Genomic DNA, 23,562 nt, shown 5'->3' with positions numbered 1-23,562 from the left:
ATACACAGGACGCTCCCTCTGCATCCTCACTCTACTCTGCCCAGGACCAAGGGCCTGGCTGGACGTGAGAAGAGGAAGGCTCAGGGTAAGAGCACCTGCCTAACCTGGGGACAGAACCAAAGGGCAACACCCCGGGACTCTTGTCCTCATAGGAGCTGTTCAGCTGCCCCCCTCCAGCTGAACATAGAAGGCTGAAGACCAGTGGTTCTCCCCACGCCCCCAAAACAAGCAACAAGCAAAAATGCCCAGACCAGGGCAGCTGCTTCAAGAGACCAGTTCCTGCTGTCTGGCTATCCTTAGTCCCGCTTGCTGCAATGGACGACCACTTAGGGATGTCACTGTGGTTAAAATATATAAGCGTATGTTGATACAACCCCCTATTGAAGCTGTCATTTGGGGAGAAATCTGAACTCCCAGGGCCGGGGCCAGGACCAGGCTTGAAAAGAGAGCTGGAACCCTGAGGGGCATCTGCAACGAGGGCCCGGGACGGAAGAGGCACTATAGAGGGAAGGTGGCCCAGCCCAGACAGGGCTTCTCAGGAAAAGCAATGACTATGGCCTTGACTCCGGGCTCTGAGAAACAGATTTGCAAAAGGCACCAATCTCAGATCAGCACCTAAGTGGGCATGAGAGACTCAAATGGGGCTAGAAACATACCTAATGAATAACTCAAATTACCTTTCCAGTTGCAGGATGGGGAGGTTTGGAAACAGGAGTCAAGTAGGAATGTGAGGGACAGCACACTGAGAACCCAGGCAGGGCTGAGAGAGAAATTTGGCTACTGTACCCACCTGTGCTCCTCGCCCTCCAGCAGGCGCCTGTAGGTGGCGATCTCGATGTCCAGGCCCAGCTTGGAGTTCATCACCTCCTGGTACTCCTTGAGCAGGCAGGCCATGTCCCGCTTGGCCTTCTGCAGGGCCTCCTCCAGCCCGGCCAGCTTGCAGCGGGCATCATTAAGGGCCGCCTCGCCCTGCTGCTCCGCCTGGGTCACAGTGGCCTCCAACTTGGAGTTCTAAAGGCCCAGAAGAGAACAAGATGGGTTATGGTCCCTGGGTCTCTGTGTCCACTTCCTGGACGCATCCAGTCTCTCCTGGCCAGCTGGGATCACCCCAGGAACAGGTCTCTCCTCTTCATCACCTGGGTTTCCTTAAGTGACCACAACCTGGGACTCAGGTCATGCAGATGGGCTGGAGAATGAAAGGTGAGATCCAGTTGGGTGCACACACTGCCTGTGGGACCCTGGGTGGGCCTCAAACGACCCCTACCTGGCACTTGGCATTCTCAACCTCGGCCGTCAATCTCTGGATCACGCGGTTCAGCTCGTTGATCTCCTCCTTGGTGCGGCGCAGGGTCTCCCCATGCCGGAGCACCGTGGCCTTCATCTCCTCGCACTGGAGGGAAGCAGAGAGGCTCATGAAACTCAGGATGGGACATCCCACCCACTCAGGACACCACAGATGATTTGCAAATTGTACAGTACTCAGCCTGTGCAACCATACGTGGCAGCCACGTCCTGCTACTATAACCTGAGAGGGGTCTGCACTTCTTTCACCACCTCTAGGAATCAGAGTCCCCAGACAAAAGAAGCCTTGTTAATATATACCACCCATCCCTCCCACCGTGTCTAGGAGGCAGGTGCCCTGAGACACTCACCTTGCTGCGGTACCAGCTCTCAGCCTCGGCCCGACTGCGGCCGGCAATGTCGTCATAGTTCGCCTTGATCTCGGCCACAATGCTGTCCATGTTCAGGTCTAGGCTGTTGTCCATCGTGACGATGACCGAGGTGTCTGAGATGTGAGTGTGGAGAACTCGGATCTCCTGCAGATGGTGGGATGGGAGGATGCGTGTGGTTTACACCATCCCCTCCCCCACCACAGTGAGAGACCTAAGCTTCCAGTTTGTCGGTAGCCTTGGAAGATGTCAGAACACATCCATTTTGGTCTGTGCCATCCATCCAGCGTGGATAGGTTGGGCCTTGAACGGTAAAAGGCTGGGTAGGAACCAAGACTCTGCCATGAATAGCTCTGTGTGATCTAGGGGCAAAGCAGTTCACTCCTCTGGGAAATGGATTAAGCCTCTTCTTCCTAGTGCTGCTGTGGAGTATTACAGAAATGTGCACATGCTCAGTAGACCCAGAGCACAGAGCAGATGTGTTTACCGTAATCATTAAGAAGCAGCAGGCTCTGGGACTGCATTTCTTTTTTCAGAGTTCACACTGTGACCCACCAATAGGAACGACCAGAATTTTAATGAGACAGATTAGGACAAAATCAAGTAGAGTAGAATGCAGTAGAAAATATTACAGTGTAGGGCTTCCCTGGTGGCGCAGTGGTTGAGAGTCCGCCTGCCGATGCAGGGGACACGGGTTCGTGCCCCGGTCCGGGAGGATCCCACATGCCGCGGAGCGGCTGGGCCCGTGAGCCATGGCCGCTGAGCCTGCACGTCCGGAGCCTGTGCTCCGCAACAGGAGAAGCCACAACAGTGAGAGGCCCGCGTACCGCAAAAAAAAAAAAATATTACAGTGTAACTTCTGTAGTAAAAGTAACATTTCAGGATCTTTTGTTTCAATAGCATGTGATATGTATGTATGGGTGTACTTAGTCATTATGCAAAGTTATTTCTTAATATAGTTGAAACTAAAACGTTTAAGTACATGGTTTATCAGTTAAGAACACAGACCCAGATTCCAAACTGCCTAGTTTCAAAGTCCTGCTCTGCCACTTTCTAGCTGTGTAACCTCAGGCAATTACTTAACCTCTCCGTATCTCATTTCATGATACGTAAAATGGGGATCATAGTACCCACCTCATAAAGTTCTTATGAGGATTAAAAGAATTAATCGGTGTCAAGCACTTAGAACAGAGCCTGACACACTCTAAGTATGTAATCATATTAGTGGTCGGTATCGGTGCTGCTGCTGTAGTTGTAGTGGCAGGTTGGACACGGAGACAGAGATACGTGTTATTGTTGCTGCTGCTGTGGATGTATCAGCAGGTGTGATGGAATATACCTACCCACATTCCTAAACCACCTATGTAAGATTCCCACTAATGGTGCCTATCTGAAAAGACTAATAGAAGGATTAAATTTCAAAATACATGGACAATGCTTAACTCAACACCTGGCACATAGCAAGTGCTCAATGAATGTTATCAACTATTATTCTACCATGGAGGTCAGTCCAAGGGGCAGGGAGGACTGGACACCTTTGACCATCGTCACTTCCTTTATCCTGGAAAAGAACCCCAAATCAAACATCCATCCTCAAACCCAACTGCCCCAGGGATGGCCCAATGAGAATCTCTCCTCTTAGGCAAAGGGAAAATGTCACCAATCCTTGGGCAACCACACTACTGAATGAAAAGAAAAGCTTGGACAGTCCAAAAAGTCTGTTCTCTGTAGTAACTGATAAATGTGTGTGTCTTATTTGGCCTTATTGGAAGTCCTCAGCCATAAATCAATGACATGCTCATTCATCTTGCTTTTTTGCCTGATTCTGAAAACTCCTGATTGGTCAGTAGCCCAGGGATACCATGGGGTTGAGAGTGGGGGATTTGCCATTGATAATCCATCCGAGTATAATGGAATTCCAAAGAGAGCAAGAGAAGTCAGGCTTTCGCTGCGACTGGAAAGACAGAAGTTGGATTTGAGGAAAGACTTGCCGGAGGGGGTCAAGTAGTCATGGTTTCCTAAGGAGCTTGCATTATGTCTCCCATTTAGGGAAGCTTTATGTAAAGAGAAACACTGTTTATTCTGGAGTGGCTATCACGTTTGTGGAGACAGGGCGAACCAAAAGACCTTCATATCTGGAGATCACAGCCTCTTCTTTTAGCCCAAGTAGATCTTGTTTCAAGGGTTGCCTGGAAAGAAGGGGTAAATCAGGTGGTTTTAACATTGAGAAGTTCTTGTTCAAGACTCCCTTCAGTCCATCCTGCTCCTCTGGAGGATGTTATAAGGCAGATTCCCCAAAATGGATGATGACTTAAACAAGGTAACATCTTGTTGCAGGATTCGGGGATTCTGCGATTGATGTGTCCCTGCAATATGCTGAACCCTGTCTTAATTTTGGAGGGAGGCAGGAAAACACTAAGAGGAAAGAGACATGGATTCTGGAGCTCCTGATTTGATGAGCAAGACAGACCCAGAAGTTCCTGAGAAAGTCCAGAAGTCTGAAGAGGGCTGGGTTTTAGCTACACCATCAGATGCTCAGGAGCACAAGGCCTACTGAGAGTGCCCATTCTGAGGCAATGTGAAATACAGCTGGTCTGATGAGAAAGGCAAGACAGGCTCCCTGGAAAGGGTGAGGACAGGCTTCAGTAAGGCAGCAGGAGGGACAGTGTTGGTAACAAGATGTACATGGAGCTATTTCAGAGAGTGGACGGTAGGGGCAGCTGAGGGACCTTGCAGAAGAGGAAGGGATCATGAGATGCTGTGACAGTAGAGAGCCAGTTGAGACAGAGACCTCAGAAGCGGGGCCCATGTCATTCTTCTGCCCCACGGCTAGAGGCTGGGAAGCAGCCTGTGGACTCTACATCTGGAAGATACCAAAACTGCACCCTAGGCTCGCAGGTATCCAAGAGGTCGTGCCAGAGCTCTGCCTTCTCACCAAGACAGCCCGAGACAGTGGCCAATTATCCATGAGAACTCACCGGAGGAGGGAGGGCCAAAGGCCATCCTGGAGAGTCTGGCAGAGGATGAAGCCTGACTCAGGAGCTCCACCCTTGGCGAGGTCCATTCCCACTAACCAGGCTGAGCCCCTGCACCTCCCCCAGCCCACGTCTCTGCCCCATGAAGGTTCATTTCTTTAGAGCTGGAGACGAGGTTGCCCACCCCTTCAGGTAGGTCTACACCTTGTCCTCAGTGCTGTGCCCCTTCCCCTATCAACCTCATCCTCCTCTGCTCTTCCACCCCTGGAGTGTCTCCCCACCATTCTCCCATGGGTCTTCTCCCTCTTTTCCTCCACTGTCCTCCACTTCCCTCCCCTCCTCTCTATCTCCCCCAATCTCCCCTCCCTCCCATTCTCCTCAACCCCCAGCCAGTCTCCATCCTTCTTCCAAGGGGCCCTGGAGAGTAATAGTCTAACACCAAGCATCTTCTTCCTCCTTTTATCTAGAAATCTACCTTCCATCCACTTCTCTCTTTCTTTCCCCAACCCTACCCCACCTCTACTCTGACCCGTGGCGTTCAGAATTCTTGCCCTTGTTGGGCAAGAATTACCACCCCATCATCACTCAGGTCAAGGACTCAGGTAAAGAGCACATCTACTCACTGCGTCTTTCCTTCAGGCCCCAGCCAGGATCTCTCCCCACCGCATCCCTAGCCCCAGGAATGGCTGCCCTCGGGTCTGCTTCATCTGGTCCCCACCCCATCTTACCAAAAAGCTTTGCATAATTAACCATCAAGCTTTGATGGCTCCATTACTCAGCACTTAATAGGCAGCTGGTATTCATATCATTCACTCAAGAAATATTTATTGAGCACCTACTGTGTGCCAAGCCCTTGGAATATAGCCATGAACGAAACATTTGTACCCATTGGTGTGCGGCAGGGTTTGCATTTTTGTTCATGATCTAGGTATATGTTCAGCTTTTCTCTTAGAACTGGAAGCTCACATCAAATAAGGGTGAGTTCATCCTCTGGCCCTGAACCCTGAGAGCACACTGAAGGACCCTTGAAGAGGTACTGGAGGGAGGGATTAGCGAGTGTATATGATTGTGTCCTATACAAACACCATCTACCATGTGATACTTTAGTGATGACAGATGGTGGATGGATAGGAGTGCAGTGAGATAAACTCATCCCTTCCACTGGGATCAAACACACCAAGCTCTGAGTGCCAGCTCTGCCTCTAACTACACAACCTGAGCAATCTCTTAACCCTCTAGGCCTCAGGGTCCTCATCTGTAAAACTAGAATAATAACACCTGCCTCAGAGGGTAATTGTAAAAATTAAACGCATTAACGAAAGTTGGGCAATCAGTATAGTATCTACTATGAAGTAAGATGAACATCAAAAGATGTTGTTATTAAGTTTGGAAGAATATTCATAAAATAGTTTTCTACACTAAGCATATGCTACCTGAATAACTTTTTTTTTAAATAACCACATACCCTAGAAAATCTCTTGCACAAATACACCAAAAGACATGGAAAAGAAAGTTCATGGCAGCTCTGTTCATAATACAAACTCTGGGGGCAACCATGAGGCTACCAGGGTGGAAAGATGAATAAACTGTGACATATTCATACAAAGAATACAGTCCACAGTGAAAATGAACACAATACAGCTACAGGAAGCAACACTGAACAATGGAATACACACATTATGATTCCATTTATATGAAGTTCAAAAACTGGAAAACTGAATCAGATATGGTCTAGGGATGCATTCCTTGGTCCTTAAACTGTAAAGAAAAGCAAGGGAATGATTCAACACAAAATCCCAGAGAGGAGCCATCCCTGGATCAGGAAGGAAGGGGGTACAGTGAGAATGAGGCTCAGAGGAAGCCCCTAAGTTACACATATGTTCTATTTCTTCCTACAGGTGGTAGGCACACCACCTATACTTTCTTTTTGGGGGTGGGATATTTCACCATAAAAGCAATTTTAACTTCCATAAAGCTCCCATTGGCAGAGCCAAGACCACGGAGTGGTCATTCTGCCAACTCTTCCCCCCTCCCCTCTTCTCTTCCCCCACCACAAGCTTTTTTACTCTAAGAAAACCTACAGATTGAATGTCTTTTTAGGTCTTCAAAATTAGCAGCCATTAATAATACCTGACGTTAAATGAAATGTTACATCTGAATTTTTTTTAATATCTTGTTTTAAATTGCTTGCTGCTCCTTTCAAATTGCTTAGCAAAGACCAGCCATTAGTAATTAGCTCATGTTTACGCGTGACATTTTTATAGGGAGTTACACTGGTAGAAGAGGCAAAGCGTGTATGAGCTGCACCCTGACTCACAGCGCTTCTCTTCAGGACACCCGGCCAGCTGGCTGGCTGGGAGCACCACGGCTGCCTTGTGGGCAGTGCCCAGAGTGGCGGATGAGGGCATAAAGGGCCTCAGAAGAGCTGGCCCAGCTCCCCAAACACATAAAGTATCAGGAGTGACGCCCTCCTCTGGGATGGCAAGTACAGTCCGTGCCCCCATGTCAGTCCTGTCACAAGCCCCACTCCTGAATGTTTTGCACGGACACACTATTCTCTTTGCCCACCAACCCCCCCACCTCCCTCCTGCCCTAAGCTGATCTGCCCGCCTTTGCCCCTAAGACACAGCAGCTATGAGGTCGGGGGGGAGGACGGGGAAGATTGCTAGCTGCGGCGTTTCACTTCTCTTTTCTTCCCTTCCATTTAATGCAAACCCCTGTACTTTATGGTATCATTTTTCTAGACCTGCTCTATTGGAATGGGGTGCTTCACGGGTACATAGAACACAGTATAACCTATCTAGGTACTTACAATATACCAGAGGTAAACAAATAACTAAAAGTGCTGTTCTCCATCCCCTTCCTTCAGTTCGCAGCCACACGGTCCTGCAGATCTCCACCCTGCCCCCAGCCTCTCATTGCCCTGTGCCACATACATGCCCATTGGCCCTCCTGGTTGCAACCATTCCAGCCTCCTCTGACTCTGCCCACCTTCCTTAGACTGACTGTCCCCAATCCTATATCCACAGATATCCTCTCTCTAACAACTTCTCCACCCTCTTGAAAGTTTGCAGGGATTAGGAAATCCAGGGGTTGCCATAGCCTATAGGTGAGAAGGCATTGCATCTCCTGAGCTTCACTACTTAATAGATGGGAGACTGGAGCCTACCCGGCTCTTTGGTGGGGCTAATGGCAGACTCTGGGAGGGCTCACGCCAAGGAGTACTTCCCAGAACTTCTGCTGCCAGTGTCGTTGTTCCCCCGGTGAGCCACAGCCACCCCCCACCTCTGCAGAAGACCCTCCAACACTAGCAGGAGTTGTATCCTTTTGATGTGATTCGATTTGGGGTGGTCCGGGAAGATCCCACGTGCCGCAGAGCAACTAAGCCTATGCGCCGCAACTACTGAGCCTGCACTCTAGAGCCAGAGAGCCACAACTACTGAGTCTGCGTGCCACAACTACTGAAGCCCCTGTGCCTAGAACCCTTGCCCCGCAACAAGAGAAGCCACCGCAATGAGAAGCCTGAGCACCGCAACGAAGAGTAGCCTCCACCCGCCGCAACTAGAGAAAGCCCGCGCACAGCAACGAGGACCCAACACAGCCAAAAATAGATAAATAAATAAATAAATATATTTTTTTAAAAAACAGAAGCAATATTGTAACAAATTCAATAACGACTTTAAAAATGGTCCACATTAAAAAAATCTTTAAAAAAAATAGATGGGAGACTTTGGTTGAGTTATTTAACCTCTCTGAGCCTCAGTTTCCTCATCTGTAAAGTGGGGATAATGATACATACTTCATAGGGTTGATGTGAGAATTAGAGATCATTTATGGCATATAATGATGGTCACATAGTAGGTGGCCAATAAAAAGAAAGTAGGACCTATGTTGCCCTATGGAATTCTTTCTAATTGTAAAGGGGAAAATGTACTCAAGTGACCCGATTTAGCATCACCAGTAGCAGGACAACCTGACATTTTGTGCTTCCTGGGGTGATACAGTAAGAGTTATAAAGCATCAGTTATGACGTATTCTGCCCAAAAATGTTTCAGTTAAACCCAGTCAAGCCTCCAGACCAGCACTATCTAATAGAAGCTGGTGTGATGGTGGAACTGTTCTGTAGCTGTGCTGTTCAATAAGGTAGCCAGTAGTCATGTGTGGCATGTAATTGAGGGACTAGATTTTGAATTTATTTAATTTCAACTAATTTAAATAACCACCTGTGTCTATTGGCTACCATACTGAACAGCCTAGCTCAAGAGTTAATTTTCAGTGTACAGAAAATACAAGAGATAGAGCGATAAGTTAAATCAAGAAAAACTATTTTTAAAAATTATTAGGGCAATTGGGAAATTTTAATGTGGAATGGATAGTAAATGATTCTTTGGAATTATCGTTCTTTTTCTTGCATGTGAAAATGGTACTGTCCTTATTCTTAAGAAATGCATATGCCTAAGTATTTAAGGGCTCCATGTTACGCTTTCTGTAATCGTCAAATAATTGGGCAAATGTGAAAGCAGATACGGCACAATGTTAACAACTCTTGAATCTGGGTACCTGGGTGGAACACATCAGGGTGCTTGTTATACAGGTACTATTCCTTCAACTTTTCTATATGTTTGAAAACTCTCATAATAAAAGTGGAAGAAGACATAAAACACAAATATTTAATAATCTGCTGGCTGCTGCCATGACAGGAAGTCAGGTGTATTTCAGCAGCCAACTGGACTTTCTGCAGATGGGGGAAATACAGCTTTGTGTTATAGTAGGACCTTGGCCACTACTGAGATGGAAACTTCTAGAAGTTATTCATAAATATCGCAGTCTTTCCTGGGTCCCCCACTCACACCCTACACGCATACAGTTTGCCTGCTTCTGCCCCATCTGGCTTCCCTTCTCCTCCCCTTTTCTTGGCCCCATTCTTCCCTTCCCTCCCCTCCCCTGCCCTTCTCTCTCCAGTACTCTCAGATGTGTGCATGCCCTGCTGTCGAGGCACTTTGAAGATGAAGCATGCTGAGTTCCCCTACAGCCCAGGGGTTGGCATTCTTTACACAGAGGAGGGTGCGGGCCACTCCACTATTAAAGCACATTCTAGAGAGGCGTTGGACCCAGCTAGCCACCCAAGCCCATAAAGCACAAATTGCAAAACCCCATCTGCATAGCCAAGCACTTCCTACCCGAGCATAAATAGGACCCGGGCTCCTAGAGGAGGACATTAGAGTTTCCACAAGACTCCAGCTCTCCCATCCTGTACAACGCAAGCCAAACTTCCAGAAGCATCATGACCTACGGATCAGGATTCGGCGGCCGCGCCTTCAGCTGCTTCTCAGCCTGCGGGACCCGCCCCAGCCGCTGCAGCATCACGGCCGCCCCCTACCGCGGCATCTCCTGCTACCGCGGCCTCACCGGGGGCTTCGGCAGCCGCAGCCTCTGCGAGGGCTTCCGCACCGGCTCCTGCGGCCGCAGCTTCGGGTACCGCTCTGGCGGCGTGTGCGGCCCCAGCCCGCCCTGCATCACCACCGTGTCGGTCAATGAGAGGCTCCTCGCGCCCCTCAACCTGGAGATCGACCCCAACGTGCAGTGTGTGAAGCACGAGGAGAAGGAGCAGATCAAGTGTCTCAACAACAGGTTCGCTGCCTTCATCGACAAGGTGGGTGTCCTTGATCGCACCCTTCCTGAACCCTCCCTTCCTGGGCAGGCACTGAAGGGGTAGTTGGGGGGCAGGAGAGATGTGGCCCAGGTGAGCCCCGAGTCTGATGGAGGAGACGGACACATATCCAGGGCACAGAAAGATCAGAGAGATGAGTCTAGAGCAGGGGCTCCTGATGAGGCAATTGTTATTATACACAACCTCTGTCCAGACAGGCAGGGTCCCCACAGACAGACAAGGACAAGGTTGGGAACCACATGTCGGAGGAAGAAGGCCATACATGCAAACAAGACACAAGAAACGCACATAAGATATAGGAAGAGGACCACAGGTCAGCCTTGGGGTGGGTGTCCTTGATCACACCTTTCCTGACCCCACCCATGCTCAATTCAGGCTGGGCACTGATGGGGGAGTCAGAGGCAAAAAGTCCTCTACTTGGCTCCTGACCACATGCCACCTAGGCTCAGCACGTCAGGATAACTCAGTTCACCTGAGCAGGGACTGGTCGTTCCCAGCCCCTTGCTCTCACCCCTAACTTGGAAAATCCAAACATAAATCCCAATCCCCAAATCCAGAAGTTGCCTTGTCTTCCACAGCGCCCTGTGTAATCTCTGCTGAGCTCCTGGTTTGGGAGTTTACCTTAAAGCAATCAGTGCCCTCCCCCATCCCCACATGCCCCAAGTAGGCTTTGGGGCAGTGGGAGCCATCTGACCCGTCCTCCCACCCCAAATGGCAGGTGCGCTTCCTGGAGCAGCAGAACAAGCTGCTGGAGACCAAGTGGCAGTTCTACCAGAACCGCCAGTGCTGCGAGAGCAACCTGGAGCCCCTGTTCCAGGGCTACATCCAGACGCTGAGGAGGGAGGCCGAGTGCGTGGAGGCCGACAGCGGGAGGCTGGCCTCGGAGCTCAGTCACATGCAGGAGGTGCTAGAGGGCTACAAGCAGAAGTGAGTGCGGTCAGGGGTGATGTTGGGCACAGGGATGGACTTGAGTTAAAGCCTACTGGATGAGACTGGAGAAGACTTTCCGAGAAGGGCCAGTGACCTTGCAGGGCAGGTGGGCGCTGTGCAGCAGGATCTTCACATCAGGCAGTCATCGATCAGATGCCTAAGAGTAGGGCTGTGATTCCCCAGGAGGTCTCTCTCTGCTCCTTCAGCCTTCACTTCCTGGAGCCTGATCACCCAGCAGCTGTGCCCTGCGGTCTGTGGGGAGGGGGCTTCTGCAGTCTCCCAAGCCATCTCCTCCCGGCCTCTCAGGCTCCCACCTGTAGCACCTGGACGTGATATGAGTCCCAGTGTCGCTCAGGGCTGCCAGGTCCTGGGGCTGCTGGTGTCCCACCGTCTAGGGTATAGAGTGCTGAGGGCCTCTGGGACTCATGGGCCCTCCCGCAGCTGAGCTAGGATGGACACCCAGGAGAGCGGAGGCTGCAGTGCCCCACACGTGCTGCTGTCCTCTCCTAGCATGGGGCTGGTGGTGAGTCCTTATTCTCCAGACGGGACCTCAGAGCAGCTTTGGGAACAGGGCTGTGAGGTCCCAGAACAGTGGCCCCCTGGACCCCTCAATGCAAAGGGGAGAGAGAACCACAAACACATCCCAAATCCAACCACAGCGGACCCCAGCAGGGCTGCCAGGAGGCGGGCTGTGTTGGCAGGTCCCTAACATTGCCTCCTTCACTGGTATGAAGTGGAGGGGGTTCTGGGGAGACCTGCCCTGCCATGACCTCCCTTTCTGCCCTCTTCTGCCTCAGGTACGAGGCGGAAGTCGCTCTGAGAGTGACAGCGGAGAACGAGTTTGTGGCTCTGAAGAAGGTGAGTCACGTGGGATCGGGAAGCAGAGACACGAGGGATCTCAGAATGACAGACTCTTGCTGGGGAGACCCATGGTCTCAACCTCAGTGCGGGGTGCAGCGACCTTGCCAAGTCAGGATGGGAAATTCCCAGAGATTAGGTCATGAAAGGCCCATGCAGGGCTCTGAGAAGGGCCCTAACCTTGGAGTATCCACCTGCACCCTGCCCTGAAGCAGCGGGATGGCTGAGTTGAGCTCTGGACGTTCTGTGCTGCTCCAGAGGTGGTGGTCTGTGGCTGGGGTCCCATGGAGGCATGGCAGCTCCAGTCTCGCTGTTGAGGGACGGTGTCCTGTCTACTGCTGCAGGAAGTCTGATTAGGAAGAGGGGCACAGTCTGAGGATCTCGGGGAGGATGGAGCAGAGCCAGGAGAGGCCAGGTGGAGTCTTGGAGGACTGCTGGGGGACAGGGAAGTGTCAAGGTTGCTGAGTGAGGGAGCCAGTCTGGCAGGCTTCCTGGTACAGGGGAGGGTAAGAAGGAGAGCTGGGAGGTAAGAGGTCTCAGGTAGGAGGAGTGAAAGGCTGGTGACCCATCCCCAAGGCACGAGGCGTTTGTTCTTAGAAGGGGAGGAGGTTGTGAGGTGCCTCTGGGGAAGGGCAGAGGGTATGGAGATGGCATGGGAACAGTAGCACTGGGAATCCTTTCCCCCTCACCTCCATGTAATGGGTGAAGGGAGAGAGGAGTGTGGGGTGGTGATCACCAGAGGTCCTCTGAACTCAAAGATTCCCCACCTTCCCAGGATGTGGACTGCGCCTACCTCTGCAAGTCAGACCTGGAGGCCAACTCAGAGGCCCTGATTCAGGAGATCGACTTCCTGCGGCGACTGTATGAGGAGGTGAGGGGCTGTGGTCCAGGCAGAAAACCAGCAGCTGGCCTGGAAGAGAGGGCGTTGGTCTGGGATCAGAGTGGGACAGGGATTGGGGCAGGAGCTGCAGTCCGTGAGTCTGTCAGAGAGGGCGGGGGCTAGAGACCAAGGAGGGCTGAGAAGGTTGGGTACACACTGTGGTGAGGGAGGGGATGGTATAAACCACACGCATCCTCCCACCTCACCATCTGCAGGAGATCCGAGTTCTCCACACTCACATCTCAGACGCCTCGGTCATCATCAAGATGGACAACAGCCGGGACCTAAATATGGACAGCATTGTGGCCGAGATCAAGGCGAACTATGACGACATTGCCGGCCGCAGTCGGGCCGAGGCTGAGAGCTGGTACCGCAGCAAGGTGAGTGTCTCAGGGCACCTGCCTCCTAGACACGGTGGGAGGGATGGGTGGTATATATTAACAAGGCTTCTTTTGTCTGGGGACTCTGATTCCTAGCGGTGGTGAAAGAAGTGCAGACCCCTCTCAGGTTATAGTAGCAGGACGTGGCTGCCACGTATGGTTGCACAGGCTGAGTACTGTACAATTTGCAAATCATCTGTGGTGTCCTGAGTGGGTGGGATGTCCCATCCTGAGTTTCATGAGCCTCTCTGCTTCCCTCCAGTGTGAGGAGATGAAGGCCACGGTGCTCCGGCATGGGGAGACCCTGCGCCGCACCAAGGAGGAGATCAACGAGCTGAACCGCGTGATCCAGAGATTGACGGCCGAGGTCGAGAATGCCAAGTGCCAGGTAGGGGTCGTTTGAGGCCCACCCAGGGTGCCACAGGCAGTGTGTGCACCCAACTGGATCTCACCTTTCATTCTCCAGCCCATCTGGATGACCTGAGTCCCAGGTTGTGGTCACTTAAGGAAACCCAGGTGATGAAGAGGAGAGACCTGTTCCTGGGGTGATCCCAGCTGGCCAGGAGAGACTGGATGCGTCCAGGAAGTGGACACAGAGACCCAGGGACCATAACTCACCTTGTTCTCTTCTGGGCCTTTAGAACTCCAAGTTGGAAGCCACTGTGACCCAGGCGGAGCAGCAGGGCGAGGCGGCCCTTAATGATGCCCGCTGCAAGCTGGCCGGGCTGGAGGAGGCCCTGCAGAAGGCCAAGCGGGACATGGCCTGCCTGCTCAAGGAGTACCAGGAGGTGATGAACTCCAAGCTGGGCCTGGACATCGAGATCGCCACCTACAGGCGCCTGCTGGAGGGCGAGGAGCACAGGTGGGGCCCATCCCAGCCTGGCCCTGAGCTGCCCATTCCCACCCTTTCCACAAGCACCACCCTTGATCCTGGCTGAGCAATGGCCAGGGATCTGGGACAAACCTATCATTTATCACTTTGGGGTGGGGGGCGGTTTGTGAGGACTATTACTTCTGACCCTCTGCCCCCTCCTTCCTGACCACTTGTGAACCCCACCCCAGGAATTTGTAGAGCTCTGTCGGCAACTCTGGCTCAGTCGCTAATGTTGCTTTTTTCCTCTTCCCTCTCAGACTGTGTGAAGGCGTTGGGGCCGTGAATGTCTGTGAGTAACCTAGGCCCTGTGTGGATGAATTTACTCTTTTCCTGTAAGGGATGGAAGGAGGAGTTCCACTGGACCTAAATATAAGAGTGGGCTGGCATCACAGGAGGAGGGATTTGGGTTAGACAAGAAGCAAGGACCACTTCGTTGGGACTAGAGTTGTTAAGTAAAGATGCTTGGAGAGGTGCATCGTCGGGGATGCGGGAGACTTGGCCCCCCAGAATTTTAACTAAGCCTTTGGGGTTCGCAGGTGTCAGCAGCTCCCGGGGCGGGGTCGTCTGCGGGGACCTCTGCGTGTCCGGCTCCCGGCCGGTGACTGGCAGCGTCTGCAGCGGCCCCTGCAGCGGGAACCTGGCGGTGAGCACCGGCCTGTGTGGGCCCTGCGGCCCCTGCAGCTCCATCACGTCTTGCGGCGTGGGCTCCCGCGCCAGCAGCTGCCGCAAATGTTAAGCGCCCCAACTCAGGCCCGGGCCGGACAACCCTTCCGCGCAGCCCGGCAGGGCCCGCCTTGCCTGGCCCCGCCCCGCCCACCTCTGGGCGGAGCAAGCCCTAGGCTACTTCGCTGGCTCTTTGAAAGGTCCATCCCACTCCTAGCATCTCAAGCCTGTGTGTGATCCCCTCTTCCCGGGCTCTGCCGCCCACGCTGGGAAAGGCTACCCTAGAAAGAAGTCTCTTTGGCCACCACAGGAAGGGGACTCCGGGGCAGGGGGGACCAGGATTAGGACCTGGGCTGCTATGGGGCCAATAGCCAACGCTCCCACTCTGTCCCAGCATCACCCCTTCCTTCTCTGCCGTGTTCCTCTCCTTGATCTGTGTTTCCAATAAATCAATATAGCCAACGCTGGGCCTTGTCTGCACTTCTGCTATCTTCCTCAGGGGTCGAGGTTTGGGAGGGTCCCCAAAGTCACATGGAGCAGAAAAGCCCTAGATCTGGGGTCTCCACTACAGTCTTTTGTCTCTGGGCTCACAGCACTCTCAGATTTAGCCGAGGATTGTGCTGCGCCGCTCCATCCTGTAATTTTATCCATACCACCTTCACAGTATCTCTTGCAGAGCTCAGGGACCCGCGGTAGCCAGGGCAAGGTCCCACCCTGAGTTCAGTGGCACAGCTGGGGTTTGAACCCCGTGAGCATGTTTAGTGCTCATTTCACTAAACCACAGCTGCCTCCCAGAGAACATATCTGTGCACATCTGTAAACCTATGGGTAGATGCACCAGTCACTCAAAGCTTAAGGAAACATCACTCCTGGCTTTGGTGGGGAAGACTCAAGCCTGAGTAACTTACAAGAATTCTTTAAGGGGTGAATACATGAACATGACTTAAACTTTCAAAATGCCTTTGATATGGCTGTCTTTTTTTAATGGAGTCCTTTTGGGGTTTGGAGACCTTCCATAGCTGATAAATTGCCTCAAAGCTAGAAAACAGCACGTGGCAAGAAGATGATGTGGTGTAGAGGTGAGCACACAGACCCTGGAGCCAAACTGCATGGGTCCAAAACTGAACTCTGTTCCTAGCTGAGTGACTTCGGGCAATTTACGTACCCTCTCTGTGCCTCAGTTTCTATATGTCTAAAGTGAAAATGAGAAAAAGAGCATTTTTCTTTTACCTCCTAGGGTTGTTGCGAGGATTAAGGAATTTCGTATACATAAAATACTTAGTGCCTGCCACGAAATAATCACAATATGCATTTATCATCAGTAGTATTCTTTTGCAGAATACAAAGTAGAAATCCCTCCTGGGATCAGGGCCATGGGCAGCCTCTCATTACACTTATATGATCAGAGATCGCAAGCACAGAAAGAAAACCCCACGTCTTCCAGGCCATCAAGCTCCTTCACGCAGGAAACCATCCCCGCCACACTGATGAAGATATTACAAGTGCTGGTGGGAGTGGAGAGATGGCCCCTCAGCTTCACTATAGGCCAAGGCAAGTCCCTGAACATACATCTGTACAGCAGAGTGAATCTCTAAACTTCCAGTGCCGGGCCCAGGAAACTGTAGCAGAAATGGAAGTGCCCATCCCCACCTCTAAGTGTGATAGAAATAAATTGATGATATTGAGAGATCAGAAGTGAGCGGTCTGAAAAGACACTGGCTCTTTTAAAAGATAGGATTAATTCCAGGTCTCCTGGCAACCAATGTGTCCCCTCCACCCTCCAATGGAATTCTGAGGACAGAGCCCTCAAAGTTCCAGATATGCAACTGTTCTAACCAGCCCTCTGTGCTGTGACACCACACAGCTCAGAAGCAGGCCTTGTCTGGAGTCCAGACTGTGTGAAGACCTAGTTGTCCTAAATAGTCAATGCCCTTCCACCATCACCACCCAGCTGCCCCCACTCCCACCCCTCACCTGGCTCTTGGTGCTGTCCACCTCCACTGTCAGCCACTGGATGGCCTAGTTAAGCCTGTTCAGCTCCTCCTTGCTGTGGCGCAAGCTCTGCCTGTGTTTCTGCACCGTTATCTTTATCTCCTCACATTGTGGAGTCGGGGCAGCCAAGCATGGGAGAGGATCAGGGAGATGAGGAGAGCAGCAAGAGTACTCGACTGAGGCCAGGAAGACCGACCATTTAACTCCTCTGGGCCTCCATCTCTCCATCTGTAAGATGGGGATGATCATCTTTCCTAACCCCAAAGGTTGCTGAGAGAATGAAATGCACTTGGCTGGCACAGTGGTGGGTGAGCCACCACGCCTGGAGATGCCAAAGGTAGCGTGAACTCAGCCACAAAGGGCAACAACGCAGGGCGGCAGTCTGTTGAGTCTTTGAACTGAGATCACACAGGGTTGATCCCAGGAATAAGGGTAGTTAACTCTAGGAGATCAATTATCTTCCTTCGCTACATAGGATCATCTAAATGAATACAAAAGGCGTTTAATAAAACTCAACAATAATTTCTAATTTTAAAAATACTTTTTAAAAGCTAAGCATATGAGGAAACTTCCCTAACTTGATGAAGGCTATTAATCAGTGACAGGAGATCCAGACTCCAGCTCCTTCCCCAAACCCAAGGCCACTCTGGGACAACACTATGGGACTACAAGGGACAAAATCAGTGGGCCTTTTCCCTTCCCGCATCCTCTCTGCACACGCCAACACGTAACCAGCCGGGCACAGGGACCGACGCTTTCACGATGCCTCCACCACCTCACTGGGGCTCATGACCACCTGTAAAGTAGGCCACGTAGATGTTACTCTCTCCATTACCTTTCCTTGGGCAAAAGCTGCTGCTCATCCACTGTGCAAGGCAGAGGGACCCAGAGGGACATGAGTGACCCTGCCGGTCAATGGCTAAGCCAGGCTTCATCTTAAGCCCATGCATTTTGCTCTATACCCTGAGGGACAGATAAAGTCACACACACCCTTCAACCCAGAGAATAGGAACTGTTCACGCCAGCCCACTGCAAATTTCCTTCCAAGGCAGATGGGGTGGGGGGGGGGGGGAATGGATATAAAGAGACAGCAAAACTCCATCTCCCACCAATCTCTGCCCTATTCCTACTGCCTACACTTTCCTGCTCTCATTCCCAAAAGACGAAGACACAGCAGACAAGCTTGTGCCTGGCTGGGTCCAACAGATCTGGAGTCCAAGACATCTCATCCTGTGTGAGCTAATGAGCCGTGTGGACAAGTCTCACCATGATGAACAGAGCTGTCACCTCCTCCAAGCCTTCCCTGGGCACCGAAGCTCAGCTCTAGCCCAAAGAGCTTCCAGAATGCTCACCTCTCCTTCCTGGGGGCTTTGTGACCTCATCTTGTTACAACTGCAGAGTTCTGACGGGGGTGTGGAAGCAGCCATCCTGTGAACCCAGATGGGAACGTGGTGGTCTCTGGGCTGGAAAGGGACTTGAAGGAAAGAGGGGGAGGGGGAGGGGGAGGGGGAAGGAAAGGTGCTTCAAGTGGGGGAAACGTGTGGAGCTGAGGACTTCAGGCTTATGGAGTGGGCGATGGGAGCCACAGAAGGTGCTTGAGCAGGCCAGCAGCATGGTGTATGATGCAATTTGGAAGGCCTGTCTGGCAGCAGCGTGGAAGACAGATAGGAGGCAGAGAGACTGAGGCTGGGGATTCCATTTCCACGACTAGGTAAGAAATCTGGGGTAAGACAAGACTCTAAGAAGGAGTAACAGGGATCAGAGAACACAAGTTGATCGGCATTTTCTTTTGTTTTATAAATTTCTCATACATGCAAGAGTATATACAACATACGTTTAATGATTTAAATAGCAACAGTAATAAAAACAAATCCTTGTGTACCCAGCAGTACCTTCAGAGCCCCGTGTGGGACCCTTCCTGAGCACAGCATCCTCCCCCTCTGACCCCATCCAATCTCCAAGGTAACCGCTATCTTGGGTTTTTGTGTTAAGCACTCCTTTGATTTTCTTTATTGTTGCATCATATGAGTATGAGTCCCTAAGCAATTGTTTAGTTTTGCCTGCCTTTAAGCTTTCTATAAATAGAATTACATGTACGCTCTTATGACTTGCTTTTCCCCCCTCAACATTCTATTTGTGAGATCCATCCATTTTGATGCATGTAGCTTTCTTTATTTTTCAGTGCTGTAGAGTATTCCAGTGTATTATTATTCTCCATTCTCCTAGGGGTATACATACGTGTGCTTTTTTTTTTTGGTTATAACAAACAATGCTGCCCCGAACTTTGGGGTACATATTTGCTGGTGTACTTTGGCAAGAGGTTCTTCAGGGTACTGGCTGTCAAACATTTTTTGTAACCACAACTCAAAATAAGGAATATATTTTATAGGGCTTCCCTGGTGGCGCAGTGGTTGAGAGTCCGCCTGCCGATGCAGGGGACACGGGTTCGTGACCCGGTCCGGGAAGATCCCACGTGCCGCAGAGCGGCTGGGCCCGTGAGCCATGGCCACTGAGCCTGCGCGTCCGGAGCCTGTGCTCCGCAACGGGAGAAGCCACAACAGTGAGAGGCCTGCATACCGCAAAAAAAAAAAAAAAAAACAAACAAAAAAAACCCAGCCATTTACACCAGATCCTAAGTTTCACAATAGTGCAAGCTGTGCATTCTAGAGCGATCATCCTAGTGGGTACCAGAGGAAATGCCTGGAAACCTCAGGACCCCCTCCCTTACCCAGACCTGCTTCTGACCCCTTGAACTGAGTAAAGGACTTCATCAATACCATGACACCAGGCACTGGAATGAACAGCTAAAGAGGGCCCAGGGAGTGTGCCCAGCCTGATGGGGTGCCCCTCCCTGGTGGGGAGAGCTCTGTGCTGTCTCCCCAGTGAGACTCCTGTGCCACCCTCTCCCTTTAGGTTGTGGACTGCGGCTACCTGCAAAAGTCAGACCTGGAGGCCAATGCGGAGGCCCTGACCCAGGAGATCAACTTCCTGCAGCAGCTGTTTAAAGAGGTGAGGGGCCACAGAGCAGTGGGGCAGCAAGGAGGATGGTATCTGGACATTGGAAAGGACTTTCCACCACTTGGCTTCTGAAACCCCTGGTGAGGGGAGCACAGGGCAGAGTCGAGGGACCCGAGGCAGGTTTACTGTCAGAAGATGAAAAAGTACAGCTTCTTGTCTTATCTGCCAAACCCAAACAAGCTGTTGCCCCTGGCTACTGTGGTGATAATTATCACAAATTGTATATTCACACATCAGGCACAAATTGTAAGTTGCTGCCTGATTTCAGAGGCCCTGACTGAAATCAGGCAGTAAGCCTCCGAGCTGGGCTCCTCTCAGCCTTGGGACGTCGGTCCTGAGGAGCACTGAGAGGCTCCAGGGTCGAAGGGGAGAGGTCACCTTTGTACTGGGGCTTCAGACAGTGAGGCTGTGGAAGAAACAAGGGCAGGGGACGGGGAAGGACCATGAGAAAGAGGGCTTCGGGGAGCGGGACTCTGGCCCAGGAAGCTCTTACCGCTCCCCCACTTCCCCGCAGGAGCTCCAGGTCCCCCACGCCCACATCTCAGGCACCTCAGTCATCGTCAAGATGGACAACAGCCGGGACCTGAACGTGGACTGCATTGTCGCCGAGATCAAGGCTCAGTAGGATGACATGGCCAGCCGCAGCCGGGCCGAGGCTGAGTCCTGGTACCGCAGCAAGGTGAGTGGTCCAGTGCCCCCTTCCCAGAACAGGGATGCTAAAAGCTGAAAGTATTAGCAGGAGGGATGCTAAAAGGGCTTTGGCCTTTGTCTCGGTGGGATGGGTAAGGGAAGGGCAGGCAGCTCTCAGGATGGGGTGGCCGATGTGCAAACCGTGGGGCTCAGTGGGATGGCATATCCTGTGTCCCATGAGCATCTGTGCTTTCCCCCAATGCGAGGAGATCAAGGCCACGGTGATCCAGCCTGGGGAACCCTGCGCCGCACCAAGGAGGAGATCAACGAGCAGGGAGATTTAAGTCAGACACCTTGCCAAAGTGTGGGGGAAGAAGCAACGTCAAACTTCAGGCAAGTCTTCTCCACGGAGAACGCTCTCCGTCCCCGCTGAATGGGGGGGCGCAGGGGGGGGGCTATGGAGGGGAACGGAATGACCAGGGCTCTCATGGTCCCAGGGGCAGAATGGGGCAGAGGAAATAGCACCAGTCTGAGAGGCAGGAAACCTGGGCTCTCCAACCAGCCCTGCCACTAGCTCACCATGTGATTTGGGGGAAGCCATTTCACCTCTCTGGCCCATTGCTCTAGATCACTGACCACACACTTAGATGTCCCCAGAGGTTAGTAAGTGAGTGAAGCAGCCTGTACCGAAGGCACTAGGGTGTGGTGAACTGGAAAACAAAACAAACGGGCAGAGCTGATCAGATCCAACTGAGGCAGGCCCTACAGAAATGCAGGTACAGTGTGGGCGGATCCTCTGGTTTTTCAAGAGAAGCCAGGAATTTGGATTTTTACATTAAATTTCAAAAATTAAGGACACTGCCAACATTCCCCAAGAGCACTAATTTGCAACCCCTGACCTAACAAACGAGTAAGGCCCCTTCTTCCTCTGATAGTCAATGGTCAGTGGATACCTGGTCTCTGACCCTAAATCCAGAAGAAGGAGCCTTAATAACCCTCCCCTGTCCCCCAGAACTCCAAGCTGGAGGCTGCCATGCCCGAGGCGGAGCAGCAGGGCGAGGCGGCCCTTAATGATGCCCGCTGCAAGCTGGCAGGGCTGGAGGAGGCCCTGCAGAAGGCCAAGCGGGACATGGCCTGCCTGCTCAAGGAGTACCAGGAGGTGATGAACTCCAAACTGGGCCTGGACATCGAGATCGCCACCTACAGGCGCCTGCTGGAGGGCGAGGGGCAGGGGTGAGGACCACATCTGTGGGGATGATGTCTCTTCATCCTCCAAGCTGTGCTTAGAGCTAGGAGCATGTTTGCATATTATTTGCATCTAATTTTCATCATGATTACTTGGAGGAGGGAATTTGCAAGTTCTGCTCCCCCCAACTAATTTTTGACTCTTTTCTCTCCCCACAAGGTTGTTTAAGGGCATCGGTGCTGTAAATGTCTGTAAGTTATCTATACTGTGGGTTCTGAAATAAGAGCTTGGGGCTCCTGGTGGTCCGTCTTTTTCTTAAAGGGCCAAATAGTAAATATTTTAGGCTTGCGGGTCGCGCAGTCTCTGCTCAACTGCTTAGCTTGTTGTAATGTGAAAGCAGACACAGCCATAGCAATACTTCAGGAATAGGTGTGGCTGGCTTCCAATAAAGTTTTATTTACAAAGACAGGAGGCGGGGGCCGGGGGGTGGGGATGGGGGGCACAGTTTAAGACCCTGAAAGGAAGGAGGGGGATGTGGCAGTGAATGATTATGATAACTTAAATAGCTATTTCAGCCTATAGGGAGGGCCTGGGCTGACAGTTTATCGGGGATGCTTGAGGTTAGACTACTGGAAGAAGTGCCCAGGTGTGAGGTTGTTTGAGGGGGAAGGGGGAATAGAAATAGAGGGAAGGAGCTCTGAGGAAGAGAAGAGGGGGTGGGGGGACTCTGGCCCTTAGGCAGGAGCCGCTGGTGACGACCTTGCGAGGCGACTCAGCCCCGTTCTCTCCCTTCCCCGGCCCCCCGCAGGTGTCAGCAGCTCCCGGGGCGGGGTCGTCTGCAGGGACCTCTGTGTGTCCGGCTCCCGGCCGGCGACGGGCAGCGTCTGCAGCGCCCGCTGCAGCGGGAACCTGGGGGTGAGCACCGGTGTGCTCGCCCTGCGGCCAAAGCGGTGGCGGCAGCCGCCTGGTGTGGTTTGCTTGGCGGCTTCTGCTTCGTAAATACACCGCTCCGCGAGCCAGCCGTCCCTGCCTCCGGCGGCGGGTCCCAGAGCTCGGAGAGCCCCTGGGCTTGCGGTGGAAGGGCTGCAGGAACCAGCCGGCCTGACCTGCCCAATTGCTGCCTCCTCCTGCATCTCTCTCCCCGCTTGTCTCTTCACTTCCTCCAGGGAGGGAGGGCTCCTCGCCCGCAGCTCTGGCAGCTCCCCTCCATCCCCAAGAGTCTGAATGACTGGTTTCCCCCAGCCCTGGGCAAAGAGTCAACCCTGACTGTAGCCGCTCTGGAGGCTTGGACGCCTGTGGCTTCTAATGGACAGATTGGTCCCAGGGCCCCTCCAGTGTGGACCTGCTGCTGCTTCCCCTGCCTCCTAAACCCTCCCACAGTGACTGAGGTTGCGTCTCCCAGGGCACAACTTTATGCCCCGCCTGACTCCCTCTCTCTCCCAGGAAGGACTGATTTGCCAGTTGGTTGGTCCACCCCAAACCCAGGCCTAGGGCAGCTAAATGTGTGGTCTTCTCACCACTGAGGAATGTTCTCGGACAGCACAGGGCATTGGCTGGGGGAGGGAGTGGGTGCAAACGGCTCTCCCACGCCCTCAGCAGGAGAGGACTCCAGTGCCCACTTCCTGGCAGAGCCAGAACTTCCAGGGGCTTCTGGGCTTCTTCAGGAGAGGAGCTGGAATCAGGCCCAGCCCTGGGAGAGGTCAAGGCCTCACTCTGGATAAGAGTCAAGTTCCATAGAGCAGCACCCCCATGTCACCAAAGTGCTGTCCCAGTTATCAGGGTAGACCCTGCGGTCTCTCAAGCCCTCCCCTCCCCACCGCCTTCCCCGCCCAGCC

At 52.4% G+C, this 23,562-nt stretch overlaps 1 protein-coding gene, 1 long non-coding RNA gene and 1 pseudogene across 5 annotated transcripts; 2 read left to right on the top strand and 1 right to left on the bottom strand.

Annotated features, from left to right (window-relative positions):
* Nucleotides 1-1,667: 1,667 nt before the first annotated feature.
* On the bottom strand, nt 1,668-14,102 carry LOC125960410 (uncharacterized). Of its 3 annotated transcripts, none has more exons than XR_007470034.1 (6): nt 13,983-14,102; nt 13,224-13,389; nt 12,898-13,014; nt 12,285-12,453; nt 11,300-11,569; nt 1,668-1,817 (listed from the first exon to the last, which is right to left on the bottom strand). It is a non-coding gene; the product is annotated as an uncharacterized LOC125960410 (long non-coding RNA). The 3 variants fall into 3 exon arrangements; XR_007470035.1 differs by having other exon boundaries at nt 11,300-11,498; XR_007470033.1 differs by lacking the exon at nt 11,300-11,569.
* On the top strand, nt 9,888-15,340 carry LOC101272192 (keratin, type II cuticular Hb1). Of its 2 annotated transcripts, none has more exons than XM_004274292.2 (9): nt 9,888-10,298; nt 11,035-11,243; nt 12,044-12,104; nt 12,880-12,975; nt 13,200-13,364; nt 13,627-13,752; nt 14,006-14,226; nt 14,496-14,527; nt 14,775-15,340. In XM_004274292.2, the coding sequence occupies exons 1-9, from the start codon at nt 9,930-9,932 to the stop codon at nt 14,972-14,974; spliced, it is 1,479 nt and encodes a 492-aa protein (XP_004274340.1). In that variant the 5' UTR covers nt 9,888-9,929; the 3' UTR covers nt 14,975-15,340. The 2 variants fall into 2 exon arrangements, with proteins under 2 accessions (XP_004274340.1, XP_049550097.1); XM_049694140.1 differs by having other exon boundaries at nt 14,496-14,517; nt 14,775-15,339.
* A 1,488-nt stretch (nt 15,341-16,828) lies between these two features.
* LOC101269396 (keratin, type II microfibrillar, component 7C-like) lies at nt 16,829-22,832 on the top strand (annotated as a pseudogene).
* Nucleotides 22,833-23,562: the final 730 nt, after the last annotated feature.

The sequence above is a fragment of the Orcinus orca genome, chromosome 11 (genome assembly GCF_937001465.1).
Source record: "Orcinus orca chromosome 11, mOrcOrc1.1, whole genome shotgun sequence".
NCBI classification, from domain to species: domain Eukaryota; kingdom Metazoa; phylum Chordata; class Mammalia; order Artiodactyla; family Delphinidae; genus Orcinus; species Orcinus orca.
This window is presented reverse-complemented; position numbering and strand designations above follow the sequence as displayed.

Bases quoted from the DNA above. Each gene is read 5' to 3' on its own strand.
- LOC101272192 (XM_004274292.2), top strand. From the start codon at position 9,930: ATGACCTACGGATCAGGATTCGGCGGCCGCGCCTTCAGCTGCTTCTCA. The intron at 12,105-12,879 runs GTGAGTCACGTG...CCACCTTCCCAG, and splicing joins AGTTTGTGGCTCTGAAGAAG to GATGTGGACTGCGCCTACCT. The intron at 13,753-14,005 runs GTAGGGGTCGTT...CTGGGCCTTTAG, and splicing joins TCGAGAATGCCAAGTGCCAG to AACTCCAAGTTGGAAGCCAC.